Genomic DNA, 18453 nt, shown 5'->3' with positions numbered 1-18453 from the left:
AGATTGTAATGTTATTCTTGAAATACTGAGGACGATGTTTAAAGAAATGGGAGAGGACAGTGGCATAAAAGTGTATTGAGTTAGCTGGAAATGCTGGATTCAAACTAAGAAACAATTTTTTCACATTTTTTCCTCCTTGAAAGATGTTTCAAGATCACAGACAATATGTAAATAAGGGATTGTCAAGTTTTGTGGTAAATGAAAATATTCATAACAAAGATCCCAGGGTGATTTCACAGTGCAATCCTATGCAGAATCATTCCACACTAAGTCCAATGCAAACAGTGGGCTTAGACTGGAGTAATTTAGCACTGTGTGTGTGTGGGGGGGGTTGTGTAGCTTCCATCCCTTCAGCAAATCTGAATCTCCAAATCTAAAACCAGTAATGCATGTGAGTACTGAATGCATGTTCCTTAGTTTCCAACTTGTATTTAAGCAGTCCATAGACAGTTCTAAAAACTAAGGAGAGTTTTATGTCTTCCGTTATGTTTTCAGTTTCATTTTGCTTTTCTATTTAGAACTGTCCACTGAAGAAGAGAGAGAGATTGGAGGTAAGAAAGACACATCTCTTTCAAAATCCAAAAGGAAGCATAAGAAAAAGCATAAAGAGAGACACAAGATGGGAGAAGAGGTCATTCCACTGAGAGTGCTTTCAAAGTATGTTGAATTTAAGGCATGTGGTGTTCACCGTGAGCTCTCTGTGTCTAACAGTAAAATATTATACTGTGTAGATCTATCATTGTCCATGGCTATCTGTTTGCTTGACCTGCTTGACCAGGTAGCTGGTATTTTGAGATAACAAACCTGTACTACTTTCCAGATTTGAGTCCATTGTCTATGAGGGGAAGTATCTGCAGAATTCTGGCAGATATCTTTGATATCCCCATATCTTTATGATCATATGATGAAGGTCACTCTAATAGCAGTTTTGTTGGCTTAGTGCTTATTGGTAGATAGAAATAAAAGAAAACTACAAAGACTCTTAAGTCTCAAGATGTTGTTGATTAACACCAACCAAAATGACACAAAATAGTGTGCAAGCTTTTGCATTCTCTAGAATTCTTACATCAGGCTGAATGTTAAAGGGGGGGATGTTGCAGGCTACATTTTAGGGCCTTATTATTAGAGTAGCAAACCAAGATCAAAACTTCCCCCACCCCCAAATTTAGGAAATCCATAGTCCCCGGCTTCCTAAGTACTAATCTAATTATTTTATGAACAAAGTTTGAGTCCAGTGGTACCTTTAAGACCAACAAAGTTTTATTTAAGGTATTTTACGTAGTGTCCAGAAAATGTATTTCTTGGATAGATTGATTCATTGTCAGGTTGATGGTGGGGTACCGTACAGCCATGGGCACCTGCATGACCCCTCAGTATGCTAACATCTTTATGGCCAACTTGGAACAACACTTCCTAAACTCCCACTCGCATCTCTATTACACCTGTGATCCATTGATGACATCTTATTTTATTGTCTGGACACATGTTAAAGAAGCCCTGGACATATTCCACCAGGTATTCAACTTTTATCTCACTATCAACCTGGCAATGAACCAGTCTATGCAAGAAGTACATTTTCCGGACACCACTGTAAAATATTTTGAATAAAACTTTGTTGGTCTTAAAGGTGCCACTGGACTCAAACTTTGTTCTGCTACTTCAGACCAACACTGCTTACCCACCTATTTTATTTTTAAGCCCAGCTGTCTCGTGGAAAGAAAAGGGGAAAGATTGACCCTTAACAGGCCCTTATCCCGGAGGACATGAAGTGTGCCTTTCCCACCCTGAGCAGCACTCGCTGTTTGTTGTATCCACTTGGATTCAGGAAGTGGGATGCTCTCAGAGCACTCAGCTTTACAGGACAATTGTGCCAGTGCATGACTGCTGCAGTTTAGGGTTATGTGAGCAGGAATTTTGAATGTTTTGATGCGTTTAGGAGCCTTTTGCTGTTAGTGCAGGCAGGAGAGTTCCCACTGTGTGTTTCTGGAGTACAGGTCCTGATGGGGTCCTCAGTTTACAATATCTGAACTTGACACGTCAGGAGTATAGCATGTGTTGCTCCTGTCTCCTTGTCTTCAACATGATTGCTAGTGCAGGCTGTATTTTTAACAACTCATTTGCCTACAGCACTAATTGGAAGCACTTTCAATTTATTGGTTTACCCACTTGTAAGCCCCTTTGATTTCCCATAAAGGAGAAAAAATACCATTCTTCCCTCCATTTTATCCTCTCAACAACAACCCTGTGAGGTAGGTTAGGCTGAGAGGGTGACTGGTCCAAAGTCACCCAGTGAGTTTCTGTGGCAGAGCAGAGATAGGAAACAAGGCCTCCTAGATCCTAGTGCGACACACTAATCACTACACTGACAACGATCAAAAAGCAATCTTATTCTCTTCCCTATAAACATTGCTGTTTCTTAGCTGATAGCATTGTGCTGAGGGGACATGGAAATGTTGTTTACTGCAAAAATTGCAACTGTTAATAAGCTTACTGACTTATGTTACAGTGGTATATTTACTTCTGCATTAGCCTTTTTATGGCAGGATGAAGGCAGAATGAAGACAAGTTTGATAGTCTAGCATTTGTAGTCTGAAGGAGCATCATTCCTACCCTCCACCCCCCCACCCCCTCGTTGGGGTTTATATAGGATAGGAGAAGGAAAGAAATTGTAAGTACCTCTTTGCACAAAGTAGCTCTGTTCTTTATTAAGCAACAGAAATACATTTGCAAACTGTAGGACGGTGATGGTTGTTATTTATACAGCTCAATCAATATATATACCTCTCAGTCTAATTATTAGCTGTGGTGGAAAGGAAAGGGAAATCAGTGATGAATGAGAGGTGAATGAAAGTAGCTCTGTTCTTTATTAAGCAACAGGAATACATTTGCAAACTGTAGGACGTGATGGTTGTTATTTATAGAGCTCAATCAATATATATATCTCTCAGTCTAATTATTAGCTGTGGTGGGAAGGAAAGGGAAATCAGTGATGAATGAGAGGTGAATGCAAACCAAAGGTTAGCTATCCAGAGTCATGCCCTGCTATGCATGCATTTTAAAGCATATGTACATAAAACCCCTTAAATGTTCATGGAGAGTTGATCCTTTCATGTTGTAGCCCAGTGGTTTCCACTGTTTTAGAGTTTTTCATCTTTAATAGGGAACATGGATAGTAATAGATAAATGCTTTGTGGATTCTGAGCCACAGTTTTCTTTGTTGCCATCTACTTTTAAGCTTAAAATTTTCCCATTGAAATCAATGGGATGTCAAAATGCTAAGCTTTGACAATATCATGGACTTTGTGTTACAGATTTTTATGCCAGTTTTATGATAATTTAATCACATTTTATTCATACTGTGTGAAAATTTCTGTAAACAGTAACTATATCAAAATGAACAAAGAGGAAAATAATCAAACTTGAAACACTTCTTGTCACACTTCATCAACTCTTGAGTAAAGATCCCATGCATGCATGTATCCCCAAGTATGTCATAAGCAGTAATACTGAAAATAGAGGGGAAATACTTTTTCTTATATGTCAAATGTTTGTCCAAATGGTAACTTTTTGCATAGCTTATAATCCATCACCATTGCTAAAGTGCAATTCCAGATTTTATGCCACAGAGTTGCATATTAGCAACAGTAAAGGATAATAGCAAAAGTACATATCCGCTGCATAAATCCTGCTTTTCTTGTGAAGTGAAAAAAATTAGTATTTTATTTTACTCTATTAAGCCCATGCAGTTTTATTTCAGCCAACCAATTTATCTTAAGATTTAATTTCACTTCAGTGCCCATCCATAACAACAAAAATTTTAGAACTTTTTGGCCTTCAAATGGCCAGCATGTACTTTCATGTTAAAATGGGAAAGACCTCTTCAGACTGATGTTGAACATTAGATCATGTTTGAAGGATTCTACATGCGACAAACATAGCTAAGTTTCCTGAATCTCTTCCATCTGTAGATCTTCTCATGTTTAGACGATTTAATTAGGATTTGCCATCACTAAAACATGCAAGCACTTTTTAAAAAGAACAAAACAAGTACTTCCATATTAAAGTAGTGGGTGGTCCTTTATCAAGAGATGACACATTCTTTTTTGCTGTGAAAAACAACAGTTTGATTTTTAATAAGTTACATAGCATTTTCCCTAAATATTTTTTTCTTACTATAGAATTATTGCCCAATGTTTTGACCTTTTGATTAAGCAACTCCTGATAACACAAATATAGAAAAGTTTGTTAAAAATGTTGTACGGTTGATTAAATGTTTACAGTCTTAAGTGCCCTTGGAAATTAGTCCCATTAAAATAAGATTTACGTTCTGGAGTTTGAGAACATCTGGGTTGCCCACTGCTCAGAATATAACAAATGTTGCAATAAGGTTAACATTCTTTTTGCTGTGGGTATTTCTAAGATGTCTAGTACAGACACATCTAAGTTCCAAACAAAGCTTTAATATTTTATATGGCGATAAGACTGAGTTCAGGAGTCACTTCTGCTGAAACATAGAATTGGTTACCTTTTTGGTGCGCATAGAAAGCGCCTCCATGTTAAAGGAGAAGAGGTCCACACAGAACATTTTTTCAGGTGGGAAGCTGTGCTGTTCTGAAGCAGCAGAACAAAGTTTGACTGCAGTGGTACCAACCTTGAATAAAACTTCGTTAGTCAAAGGTGCCACTGGACTCAAAACATTTTTTCACTATGTGATGCTAGTGTATTTAGCATATCCATACCCAAAGTAACAAATCTAGCCGAAGAAACTTTCTTTTCATAGAAACACAAAAATAGCTGAGAAAACATTTACATTTTGCCTACTTGCCTTGATCATTCTCCATAGTGCTCTTCTTTTCAGCTTCCTTTTACTAACTGCCCTTTCAAGCTCCTATTTATATCCTACCTTACTGAAAAGTAACATTGGCTTTTTATCTCAGAGTCATTAGGTAGCCCTTTTGTTATTTAAAAGTCTTTAGTCAAAATACAGGTTCCTGGGTGGAATGGAATCTTTCTTTTCGAGGTATACAGTTGTTGATATCAGCAGTTAAAACTACTATCCAAGAGGTGATCTTTCTCTCTTTTTTTAATCCTGTATCAGGGTGTTTAATAGCTGAGATGAGGTGAACAAGGACTCATTCTCACAATTACACAGGCTCCATTGTTTGTATGTCAGAAAAATCTCTAGCTGTTTGCAGAACCATCGTCATATGAGATTAATGTGAATAGATAATTTTCTTCCATGCTGTGTTTTGAACAGGGAGGTGTGTTTTTGTCTCTGTAGTTTTTGGGGAGTAATTGGTTCCACAGACATTTCTTTTTTTTATTTTACCAAGTGTAGTGCTTACTGTCTGCATGATCTGCCTTTTTAAAATTAGAACTTGTGCATCTAACCAGGGAATATTAAATTTACAAGAGTGTATGTTCAACATCTATTAATAGTTTGGTGGTTTGTACTTGGTTTTTAAGTAGTGATTCTGGATATACGGTACACACTTCGTGAATCACATAATATGCACTTTGCTGGATCAGGTCAAGCTCAATCTGGTCCAGTGTTCTTTGCAAGCATTCTAGCAATCAGTAGGTTCTCAATGAAGCTTGGCCAGTGTTCCATCGGTAGACCACAAGGGTCCTAAGCTAACCCTACCCTAGTTTATAGTAACAGTGCTTGAATGTTAACAGACAATTCCATTTTCATTTATTTATACATGTTCTAGAATACAATAAGACTTTGTGTTTGCTTTATGGGTGTTTCTTTCCAATCATATGAGCTATAAAACAGGTTCTATAAAACATAAGTTTATTTCTTATGCCAGCATTTCAGATACAAGAGCCCTGAACAAATAAATGAAGAGTGATGAAGAGTTCTATGGAATCTTAAAAATATATATACTTGTACACCAGAAGAGCTAGATCTGATGAAGGAGATTTGTTACTTTGAATCACATTTTATTCAAAAGTAGCATGGCAACAGCCATCCCAGACTAATGATGACTAAAACTAAAGGTCACTTTGGTTGGACCTAAACACAGAAGGGAAGATGTAGTGCTGCTCTACCTCTTGCGTCTTTTATATAGATTAACTTGTCTTGGATTATTTTAATGGGCTATAGTTGTGGAGTGTTGATATGTCTGGGTTATGCTGATGAGCCTGATCCCTGTTCTCTACAGGAGAGAATGGATGCAGCTGAAGCAAGAGTACTTGGCTCTACAGAAAACCAGCATGTCTTCTTTGAAAAAAGCGATGGCCCAAATAAAAACAATGACTGTTGGGGAAATGGAAACCGATGCCTGTAAACCAGTCAAGACTGAAACAAGAAATGGCAAATGTAAAGACTATTCTAAGGTTCTTTGTATGTTGTGTTTGGTGGCTCTAAGGGGTAACATGCAGATGGACACAGGAAGAGCTAGGGGCTTAAATAACATTTGAAAATTGAGAGTTTCCTCCATGAAGACGTCAAATAAAGCAAAAAAAAATTGCTATAATAAAACGGTGCACTATATAGGGGAACTCCTGAGATATAAACATTTAATATGTATATGATATTCAGGAGCACTTAATATATCCATAAACCATCTGCCATAATAGTTGTTCCTACCTTATACCCATTAACTGACCAGTTCACCTGAAGAAATCTATATGAGCTAGTTGCAAGAGTTAATACTGAAAACAGTAGAGCGCAGTAATGATTGTGCACATAGTAGAATTCCCGTGTCTTTATGGTATGCAAGCACTTTTGTTCATAAAAATGTTCCTCTACCACCTCTGTAGCCGTTGAAGCTACTGCTGCTCCTGACTGCTGTGTTTGGGAATATGCTTCCATGAGAAATTAAGGCTGTTGTTGGTGTTCTTATAATTTTTAATAACGTGTTGTGCAGTGAGCAATGTTCCCTCTAAACTGTGGAGTCTTGTGAGCAAAAATTCTACTTTGTGAGCTACTGGCATTAAAGTTGTGAGCAAGCAATTTGGCTACTGAATAAATTAGTTTGCTCTGGAGCCCTCTTTCCTGAGCTAAGACAACAATGCGTGAGCTGGAAGCTAAAAAACTGTGAGCTAGCTCACACCAACTCAGCTTAGAGGGAACACTGGCAGTGAGTGCAACAATTACTTTTTTTAAAAGTCCAACTGTGTTAAAAAACATTTCAGCTTCATCCCTGCAGGTTCTTCGCTTTTCATGTTGGGGGGGTGTTCCTGCCACCACTTGTAATCTATATATATCAAGCAGGGTTATATGTTTACTAACCACTAGTGTTGAAAATAATCTGATCTAAGTAATAGTAAGTGAAGCAGTAGTTCATCAAGTCATTAATAATCTCTGTTTTGAATTAAGCAGCTACCTCAGTCCATCCTGAGAAAGCTCACACAATGGGGCCCCAATTTGAAGGTGGAGTGATTGTGAAGGTCATTAGTCCTGAGCCTCTGCCTGGCAGGAAACACATTAAGGTAATGTCTTTGTAACCTCAGGGGAATTGTTACCCTTTCCTTGGCAATCTTTTGTGTATGAATACCGATTTCAAAAGTCAATTGAAGAATCAAAGTGAAGAAACAATAAAAAGTTGTTAAGCGTTTGGTCACAGAAAAGGGCTATTTTAGAGGATTCACATTTTTGTATTGGCAGGACTCTCCTTGGGGTCTCCATGAGTCAGTTGTGACTTGAGGGCGCACAAACATGCTTCCTACTTCTGGTAGAGATTGGTTTTACCCTCCTTTTGTGACACTGTAAGAGAGACAGAGGAACAGAAGAATTATTTTGACTTTCCTGTTGTTTGATATACAGAACAGTACAAGTGATAATTGTTTGATGTTAAATTAGAAAAACATTATTACTTAAAAACCTACTCAAATGCCCACTTGGGGAACCAGAAACGGTCTCCTTAACCATATTTGCTGTAGTTCACATCCATAGCTCTTTTGTTTCCTTGTTGAACTGTTAACTTCAGTGAAGGTAATGGAGCTCCTCACACAATTTGCACTGGAACCTTCTGTGATCAGAATATGTTGCTAGTCCATGTGCTGATTCACCATGTGGAGAGGTAGAGCAGGCACGAGCCACTTGACCCTGCCACCATATGATTACTGTGTTGTCTGTACGGTGAGGATGTGTGGAGGAACTGCCTGCATGGATGCTCCTTTCCCATTATCAGCACCACTGTTTTCCAAATGTTGCTAATCATGGGAAAGGGGTGTGCATATGGGCACTTTCACATGTATGTACAGTATGGGCAACTTGACAGTTGTGCAGAGGTGGGGGGCAGGACCAATGCGCTCGTGCCTGTTCTCCTTCCTTGTAGAATGAGTCCACATGCAGATAGGTTGTATGTTCAGAGGTAGTGTGAACACTAAATGACTATACATATTTACATTTGTCTCAAATTCTTTGCTTGATTTATTTCCTAATCAAATAATAAAAGCCTGCAAAATAATATGTGGCATGAAAGGAAAAAATGAAGATTATTAAAATTACAATGGGCCCATAGTGTGTTTATCTATAGTTACATGTGGAATGCTTTACCTTTTTTCTTTTGCAAAAGTACTGCCTTGGAATAGCTACTGTGCTGAGGTTCCCCAGTAACTCTGGGGAACAACCATTTTTTCCCTAGTATTGTTACAAAAGTAATATTTGGTGTAAATACGGTTTAAGGAGGGGTAGCTGTGTTGGTCTGTGGTAGAAGAACTAGATTCGAAACCAGTAGCACCTTAGAGACCAACAGGATTTTCAAGGTACAGGCTTTGAAAAGTCAAAACTCCCTTTGTCAGATACCAGCGTTGTGATAGTGCTTTTTGGCATTAAAATGTTCTCCTAGGTAACACAGTTGATAAACTCACTGTTAATGGTTACTTTGGTTTCTTTGTCACAGGACATATTAGCAACATTAGCTGATGTTGCTTATGTTGACCTGTTGGAAGGAGATAATGAATGTCACGTGCGTCTTAAAACTCCAGAAGATGCACAGACTTTACTAAAGTCACATAAAGAAATTCAGGCTAAAAACAATTGGAAACTTGAGATCCTATCAGGTAAGTTTTCTTGTTGAAGTTTCTTCAAGCTCAGTTAGTCTGTACATGTTGCAGCCATCGTCTTAAGAATTCAGCACATACCCAAATTGTGACATTCCATGGTCTGAAAAAACTTCAAAAAGTTTTTCTAAACTAATTAGGGGCATAAGCTGGCATGGTATAGGGATTCAAGCATTGGGCTGGCACCAGAGATCAAATCCCCATTCTTCCACAAGGCAATCTGCGTGAATATGAGCTAATTACTCTTTGTAAGCTACTTCACCAGGTGGTTGTGAGCATAAAATTAGGGAGAGGAGAGCCATATGTGCTGGCAAGAGAAAACACATGTGTGGTACCTTGAGCTCAACGAAGACTGGGCAGGATTAATTTGTAATAGATACGTTAAAGAAAACTTGAAAATAGAACTCATGCTTGTTTCCTTGGTTGAACAGCCTGGTCTTTGATTTGGTGGCTGCACACCAGATTGCAGGAAGAATCAGTTATCATCTGTTCAGAGAACAGAAGCAGTAGGAGGCATTTCTGGTTCCCTCTTGCCCTGTATGCAGTTCCAGCTTTTAGATGCGGCTTTTCAATCCAGGCAACTGTGTGTAGCACTACTAGATTGAGACCAGTGTGTTTTAAACAGCATAGTGAATTACAGTCTGAACACAGACACAACAATCCTGTTATCTTTCTCTGTCTCATTCAGATTATGAAGTTCAGGTAGGTCTTGGGCTTACAAGGTTCTTTTTACTGTCTCCTTCACTTCACTTCACATACAAGGTAACTTGTAGTCTAAGATCTGCGTTTCAATGAAGATACCCTCAGATCGCGCAGTATATTTATGTAGTTATTTTATTTTAAACATTTTGATGCTACCTTCCCATCCAATCAGCATTCAAAAGGTGGTGAACATAAGAAGACATTAGAAAAGAGTAAGAGTCCAGTAGCACCTTAAAAACTAACAAAATTTGTGATAGGGTATGAGCTTTAATGAGTCACTAATGGACTGTTACTCTTCTCTACTGCTACAGACAGACTAATACGGCTACCTATCTTGATCTCTAAGAACACATTAAAACAATTAAAATTAAAATATAGTTAAAACGATAAAATCAATTAAAAACACACAAACAAACACTAAAAGGAGGGCTAATAACCATTATTGGTGGTATGCCAGATGAAACAAAAAGGGCTTCACCAACTGGCAAAGACACTAATAGAAAGTGACAGATGTATCTCTCTGAAGAGGGAATTCCAGTATTTTAATGCTACAGTGGAAAAGGCTCCTTCTTGGATTGTCACCCATCTAACTTCAGATGGTAACCAAAGCAGGGCCTCCAAGGATGACTGGAGTGAGCAGGTAGGAGAAGGTGGTCCTTAAGATATGTTGGTCCCAGGTTGTACAGTCCTTTAAAGGTCAATACCAGCACTTAAACTGAGTCTGGAAGCCAATGTAGATGAACAGGCCTGGAGTTATATGGTCCCTATGATCCACTACAGTCAGCACTCTGGCTGCAGCATTCTGTACCAACTGTAGCTTCTGGACAGTCTTTAGGGGCAGCCCCACATAGACCCCATTGCAGTAATCTAGATGTTACTACAGCATGCACCTCAGTGGCAAGATCTTTTCTGCCTGGGCAGGGCTGCAACTGGCTCCACAGCCAAAGCTGCCAAAAGGCACCTCTGGTCACCACTGCCACCTGTTTATCCAACCGAGACCCGGGTCCAGGAGCACCCCAAGCTATGAACCTGCTCCTTTAGGGGGAGTGCAGCCCCATCCAGAACAGGGATAACCAGTTTCCCAGGTCTCATCTTCCCATCACCAGAAACACCTCCATTTCATCAGGATTAAGTCTCAGCTTGTTAGCTTTCATCAGTTCCAAAACTGCCTCCAGGCACCTGTTCAAGGTTTCCAGAGCCTTCCTGGGATCTGCTGGCAGTGTGAGGTAGAGCTGAATGCCATCTGCATATTTGCAGCAGCTCAGCCCAAATCTCCAGATGACCTCCCCCAGCAGCTTTATGTAGATGTTGAAAAGCATGGGGGACAGGATGGAACTTTGGGGAACACTGTAGGCCAAGGGGCAGAGCAGCAGTCCCCCAGCACCACACTCTGAAAACCTGCCCTCAGTGTAGGACAGGAACCACCACAGAGCAGTGCTCTCAGTCCCAAAAGGTGATTCAGAAGGATACCATGATTGATGGTATCAAAAGCCACCGAGAGGTCCCGGAGAATTAACAGGATCACACTTCCCCTGTCCATCTACCAGTGCATGTGATTTACCAGGGCAACCAAGGCCGTTTCAGTCTCGTAACCAGGCCTGAAACCAGATTGGAAAGGATCTGAACCTTCTGCTTCATTCAGGAGTCTGAAGTTGGCCAACCACTGCTTGTTCAATCACCTTGCTCTAGAATGGTACATTTGAGACTGGATGGTAGTTATTCAACTCTCCAGAGTCCAGAGTAGGTTTCTTTAGGAGTGGATGCACCACTGCCCACTTCAAGGCAGGAGTGACCCCACCCCATCTCTCAAGGAGGCATTTACTGGCACTTCCCTGGCAGGTTTAAGCAGCCAGGAGGGGTAGGAGTAATACAAACAGGCGGTAGTGGAGAATTAACAGGATCACACTTCCCCTGTCCATCTACCAGTGCATGTGATTTACCAGGGCAACCAAGGCCGTTTCAGTCTCGTAACCAGGCCTGAAACCAGATTGGAAAGGATCTGAACCTTCTGCTTCATTCAGGAGTCTGAAGTTGGCCAACCACTGCTTGTTCAATCACCTTGCTCTAGAATGGTACATTTGAGACTGGATGGTAGTTATTCAACTCTCCAGAGTCCAGAGTAGATTTCTTTAGGAGTGGATGCACCACTGCCCACTTCAAGGCAGGAGTGACCACCGCATCTCTCAAGGAGGTATTTACTGGCGCTCCCCTGGCAGGTTTAAGCAGCCAGGAGGGTTAGGAGTAATACAAACAGGTGGTAGGTCTCAAACTTCTAAGAATCCTGTCCACATCCTTGAGACTGCACAAGCTGAAAGTATCTCATGCAATGACAAATTGATGCTATGAGAAAGGAAAGACAGGAAATGGCACATCTTGATAGATTAAGAATAATAACAGTGTGTTTACTATCATGCTTGCATGAAGGTGATCATGAACAGAGATATTGGCAGAAGATTTTGGTGGATCGACAAGCTAAACTCAATCAACCACGAGAAAAGAAACGGGGCACAGAGAAGGTATGCTCTTCTGATTTATTTTTTGCAGATGAGGGTTTCACATTTTGCATTTATAGGTTCCAGGTTCAGTCTCCAGTTTAAAAAAGATCTCCTGTAGCAAGTGTTGAGAAATACCACCGTCAGTTGTAGTATACAATTAGTAGTGGGTTTTTTAGCTATATTTATTTTCTCCCGCCTTCCGTACTGGAACTCAAGGTGGTGTTCCATGTGTAACTTCAGTACACTACTGTATCATCTGCCTTCCGACTTGCAGTAGGACCCATGGACTAGATAAATCATTGGTCTGATATAAGGAAGCTTCACATGTTTTTGTTCACTTTGAAAATAATTGTACTTCTACACTTCCATGACCTTCATGCTTCAAAATAATCTCTGTCCAGTCAAGGTATAATTACCTGTTTGCGGTGATTTCTCACCATGTATGCCCTCAAGATATTCAGATCCTCTGTTTCATGTGCAATTTCAGACTGTTTTATTGGTTTCATCACTTAGTAGCCTTTAGCTCAATGATATCAGGTTGAAGAAGCTTTACGGAGATATTGTTACGATGCAGAAGCTTTATGGATACATTGCCATGATTAGCAAGATGGAAGCGCACAGAGAAGGTATGCTCTTCTGATTTATGTTTTGTAGACGAGGGCTGTCACTTAGCAGCAGAGGTTGCACATTTTGCATTTATAGGTTCCAGGTTCAGTCTCCAGTTTAAAAAAGATCTCTTGTAGCAAGTGTTGAGAAATACCACCGTCAGTTGTAGTATACAATTAGTAGTGGGTTTTTTAGCTATATTTATTTTCTCCCGCCTTCCGTACTGGAACTCAAGGTGGTGTTCCATGTGTAACTTCAGTACACTACTGTATCATCTGCCTTCTGACCTGCTGTGGGACCCATGGACTAGATAAATCATTGGTCTGATATAAGGAAGCTTCACATGTTTTTGTTCACTTTGAAAATAATTGTACTTCTACACTTCCATGACCTTCATGCTTCAAAATAATCTCTGTCCAGTCAAAGTATAATGACCTGTTTGCGGTGATTTCTCACCACATACTCCCTCAAGATATTCAGATCCTCTGTTTCACCTGCAATTTCAGAGTGTTTTATTGGTTTATTCACTGAGTAGCCTTTAGCTCAATGATGTCAGGTTGAAGAAGCTTTACAGAGATATTGTTAGGGTGCAGAAGCTTTATGGATACATTTCCATGATTAGCAAGATGGAAGCATTACAGATAAGTGAAGGAAGCTTTATAAATATAGTAGAGAAGTGACCAGAGCTGGGAAGCAAGTCTTTCCAAAGAGAACATTCTATTGGTGACCTTCCTCGTGATTTTTTTGAAGCCACATTAAATTCTACCTTAACTAATATGATTTGAATTTCTGTTCATAATATTTGATTGTGAGGAATGAAGTCAGTATTTTTCAAAATGGTTTTCATTTAGTCATGAATCTTAAAAGTTCTTATTATAAGTCTTGCATCCTGTTTTTCATTTTCTTTGCCTATTTGAATACATGTAACTGAAGCCTTACAGAGATTGGAACTTCCGATGTTAATTCACTGAGGTGGTATTTGCATAAGCCACTTCCGTGCTAATGGCTGGTGCAAAGTCATGTAAATGGTGATCCTGAATGCAATATCTAGGTGAAGCATCTGTCCTTAGGGACACCAATGCTGCCCCCTCCTCCCAAATGAATTCTTTGCCTTTGGGTTGAATCCAGCAATGCATAACAGCCAGTGTGTTGTGATTGGAGTGTCAGTCTAGGATCTGGGAGACCCAGGTATGAATCCCCATTCTGCAATGGAAGCTTGGTGGATGACCTTGGGGAAGTCAGAGGCTCAGAGCTTAACCTACCACATAGGGTGGTTGTGAGGTTTAAATGGAGGAGAGGAAAACAATCAAAGTTGCTTTGGGTCCTCATCATCAGGGAGAAAGGCAGGATATAAATTTATTTACATTATTTATAGTCTGCCTTTCTCACTGGGACTTAAGGAGGACTGGATGAAGTAAGCAAATGAAACGAGTGAAAAGGAAAATTGTACTTAGTGCACGAGGCAAGGGCTCCACCAACACACAATATTTCAGTTTAATTTTTAGTGAAATAACTGTGCATATGGGGCAGTGGAATGTACAGCAGACAGTTTGCCTGATTTCATTTTTTAAAATTAAGAAATAACTTATGTTGTGTCTTATGCACACAGAAGACAGTTAGGATACCATCACTTTCCCTTACCACAAGCAGATAGTAAGGAGTAATTTTAGGGCTTTTGCTTGCACAAAAATAGGTGGAAATCATCTGTGGGATCTCACACTCCTTTCTGTATTCAGTGCAAATGCAGGTGTAGTACAATTTCCACCATGCCTGTTAGAAAAAGGAGAGAGGATTCCTTTTTCCAGCCACAGTGCAAAATAGCAGTACCACTCATGACTTTGCTTTGGAGTGGGATCCTGACCTTTGTCTTAGGGTAGAACTGGGAACTACAGGACAGAAACTGAAGCACAGGCTTGCCATAATATGATTGTGATGGCAAACTTACATTTAAGGTTACGGAAGGTAATTTTTATTTTCTCCAGTTTTTTTTTTATTTCTAGTAGCATGCAGAATTTAAATTGCCAGTGGATCAGTAATAATTGATCCATTTTGATCTGTTACATGAAATACTCTTCCCAAAATCTGATGTAAGCTCTTCTTGTGAGAAAGAAGCCAGAGTGGTGTAGTAGTTAAAGTGTTGGAGTAGGATCTAGGAGACCCAGGTTCGAATCCCCACTCTGCTATGGAAGCTTGCTGGGTGACCTTGGACCAAACACACATGTTCAGCCTACCCTACCTCACAGGGTTGCTGTGAGGATAAATGGAGGAGAGGAGAATGATGTAAGCCACTTTGGGTCCCCATTGGGGTTAATGGCAGGATATAAATAAAATAAATAAGATTTGCATTTAATCTACTGCCTCATAGTTTAACTAAATCAGTTAATTTTAAAGATAGTATGAAATTAACATTCTTTAATTCAGACTTCAAATGACTTTCACTTTGCTTCAGTTTCTAATTCTGTGTTCCTCTTGAATCATCTCTCTTAAGAACAGAATTTCCCTATATTTTAATGGAAATGGTATAGCCAATTATTTCTGTAACCATGGAGATGACTACTCCCCAAAACTGTAATTTTTGGTTGAATTATTTATGGGTAGAGGTGGGTGGGTAAAGAGATGTCTGTTCTTCCAATAATGTATTTCTCACACTGTCTTCATGTTTATCGTTTAGCTTAAGCTATATATTTGATAACTTTTTTAAAAAATAAAGATTTGTCCTGGCTAGATTTGCACTGTAGTCCTATGCTGATTCCCACTGTATTGTGTAGAGGATTGTACTGCTAGAACAGGAGGTTATGAATGTTGCTGTGTATATCCATTAATATAAACCCGTTGAGGAATATTTATATTTCTCATTCAAAATCTAGCCAGGACAGCTAGCTAGTTAAATAATTTTTTACAGTCCAGTAATAGGAAAAATGGATAATATACAGAAGTCTCTGATCAGTTTATCCTTAACTGAGAGAGGAATTGCAGATGTGTCATTGTTGCCCATTGTGTTGATCAGATTTTCAGAAGGGAGAATAAACTAGATTTATTAATTTTTACTGATTTAAAAGACTGGCAGGGCACTCTCCTGTTTCAGTTAGTAAATTGAATGTGTATAGATATGAAAGTACATTCCATACAATCCTTTCTTGGAACTGCATCCTAGTATGAATTCTGAATATGAAAGACTCCTAGATACATAGGCATGGGAGAGAGTGTAGCTTAACAAATCAAAAATATGGTATCTTTTCCACAAAAGTGTGATTCTCAAAATGTTGTGGTAGGTCTCCACATAGACACATTCTTTTTTGTTATAGATGAGGTTTATCAGTCATCTTTTCAGCTCATACTTTATCTTATGTACCCACAATAGGACATGAGGAAAAACACAGTCTGTGATCCTAGGGAAATAGAAGCAGAGTGCTTGTTTAGGGTAGGGTGGACAAAGGCAATAAACAAAAAGACATGAAGTCAGAGGAGCCTAAACACAACAACCACATTGGCTCAGTGGAAACTGAATGCAACCTTTTTTCTCGTTGTACATTTTTTGTATTAAATTGTCATACAGTCATGTTCCCTTTTTCAGCTAGCAGCAGCTCCAAGATGATGTAATTGTGTTGATGTTCAAATCAAGTGAGGACTAAGTCAAATTCAAATGTGCACTAACCAATAGCAAAGTCTCTTTGTCTCAGTTACAGGAAATACCAATAGAATTGCATTGCATTTTATTCTTCCCATATGAATGTCAGGTTACTTTGTGATTCTAAAAATGTGGATTCTTAATGTATTTTCCTTGCATCTCATCTTGTCCTTCATCACTTGGCTGCAATCCAGTATTTTTAAAAGGCAGGCTGCACTTTGTGTTCAAGGGCTTTAAAAATGCTAAATTTGAACATCTTCCACCAGATTTTTAAAAGCAAATACCTTGAGGAGAAGGAATGATTAATCATTTTTGGATTAGAGAAATTCCTTGTTAATTGTTAGATTTCTGACTGAGATCCTGCCAGTGTGGAGCACTTAAGCCCTATTCACTTTCAGCCATTTAAAGTGGTGATTAATGTTAATTTAGCCAGATCTTCCCCAATATCAGCAGGGTCCTCTGCCCCCTCCCTTTTTTGGAAGGATTTAGTTGTAAATGTTGGTGTGATTTGTTAATTGTCCTCTTCTGTAACAATTGGTGAATTAAAATGACAATATACTGTACTTAGGAGTTCTTTTTCATGCCCTTTTTTGTCTTCTGTAGCTAATTGCAAAAGCTGAAAAAATGAGACTGGCCAAGACACAGGAGATAAACAAGCACATCCGCTTTTCTGAAGATGAGTAAACCAGCCTGATTTTTACCTGTACAAAAAACTTTTAAAAGCTACCAAACTATTCTTATGAAGAAAATCTGTTTGCTTCACAGTACCATAGAATACAAATAAGGTTCTAATCCGGTAGGCTGAATGAATTTATATTGCTACTTGAGTCTGTTTGTGGACGAATGTATTCAGCAAGTTCTAATATGTCCTTTTCATCTTTTTTTGTATATTGAATTTTTATAAACTGGTAAAAAGGAGAACAGAATAAAAAAGTAGAAATCTTCAATAAACTAGTTTGATATTTGTTCTTGAATAACAGGCATGTTGGTGGTAAACTATTTCTAAGCACTTAGGTTACGGTGGTAACAAGATGCTGGTAATTTACAAAGTAATACTCTGCATTCTGTAAACTGGAAAAATAAAACATTCTGAAAGTGGAACTGTACTGTTAAATAAACATAAAAAATGTACCTTGTTCTTACACTGTTTGAACAATATCTTATCCCTGTAAAGCAATGTTTGATTTGCTAATTCTTGTCATCCTATCCTAAGGGTAAATTTGTTAGTATGACAGGCCTTAATATTAAGATTTGAATAAGGAAGTGGAACAACTGCATGCCCTCTGCACCCCAAAATAAGGTTTAGACCACCACACGTCACATACTCCCCCAATTGGGGACTCAGTCCTCTGGAAGGATATATGCTGTTTCCTGGTCCAAAGTCCAATTCTTGTGCTGGCTGCTGCAAGGTGGGGTGCCCCCAGGACAAATGGATATGCAGGAACTGGGGACAAGCTGTACCCAACACAATCTTTGCACCACCCCAAATCACACATCCCCACGCTCCAGACACTGTCCCCTGCAGGAAGACATACAGTGGTGCCTGGTTCGGTCACTGGTTCTGGCACCACAAGCTTTTGTTTGGGTTGCCACCCAGAAGCCTGTATTACAAAGAAGATTAGAATAAGGAACTGGAATGGCTACATGCCCTCTGCTATCCAAAATAAAGTTTGGACCACCACATATCATATGTCTCTACGTTCGGGGGATTCTGCTCTCCAAGGGGATCTATGCTGCTTCTTGATCCAAAGCCCAGTTCTTGTGATAATTGCTCCAGTGTTGGGTTCCCAAGGACTAATGTACATGCAGACACTGGCGCAAGGTCATTGAGTTGCTGACAGAGAAGTGGCACTCCTTAGAGAAGCTTCAGGGGGAGATCAAAAACTGAGATTGTTGAACTGAAGTTCATTCACACATTCAGAACAATGGACCTACCAGGGCTGAAAGAATTCTTGACCCATTACAGATGTTAATCTATACCCAAGCATTTCCCCTCTGTTCTAATCA

The 18453-nt window shown here is 39.3% G+C and overlaps 1 protein-coding gene across 3 annotated transcripts in view; it reads left to right on the top strand.

The window, feature by feature from the left end:
- The window catches only part of LARP7 (La ribonucleoprotein domain family member 7), a 34289-nt gene extending 16869 nt beyond the window's left edge, over nt 1-17420 (top strand). For 2 of the 3 annotated variants that reach the window (XM_015411880.1, XM_015411881.1), the window contains exons 8-13: nt 519-657; nt 6168-6325; nt 7328-7440; nt 8856-9015; nt 12142-12233; nt 17050-17420. In XM_015411880.1, coding sequence (XP_015267366.1) covers nt 519-657; nt 6168-6325; nt 7328-7440; nt 8856-9015; nt 12142-12233; nt 17050-17130 — 743 coding nt within the window. In that variant the 3' untranslated portion in view covers nt 17131-17420. The remainder of the gene's footprint in view (nt 1-518; nt 658-6167; nt 6326-7327; nt 7441-8855; nt 9016-12141; nt 12234-17049) is intronic. The other variant, XM_015411882.1, reaches the window with a different exon arrangement.
- Nucleotides 17421-18453: the final 1033 nt, after the last annotated feature.

This window comes from Gekko japonicus, unplaced genomic scaffold (assembly GCF_001447785.1).
Source record: "Gekko japonicus isolate JY-2015 unplaced genomic scaffold, Gekko_japonicus_V1.1 scaffold402, whole genome shotgun sequence".
NCBI classification, from domain to species: domain Eukaryota; kingdom Metazoa; phylum Chordata; class Lepidosauria; order Squamata; family Gekkonidae; genus Gekko; species Gekko japonicus.
The sequence above is the reverse complement of the archived record's forward strand: the minus strand, read 5'-3'. Positions and strand labels throughout refer to the sequence as shown.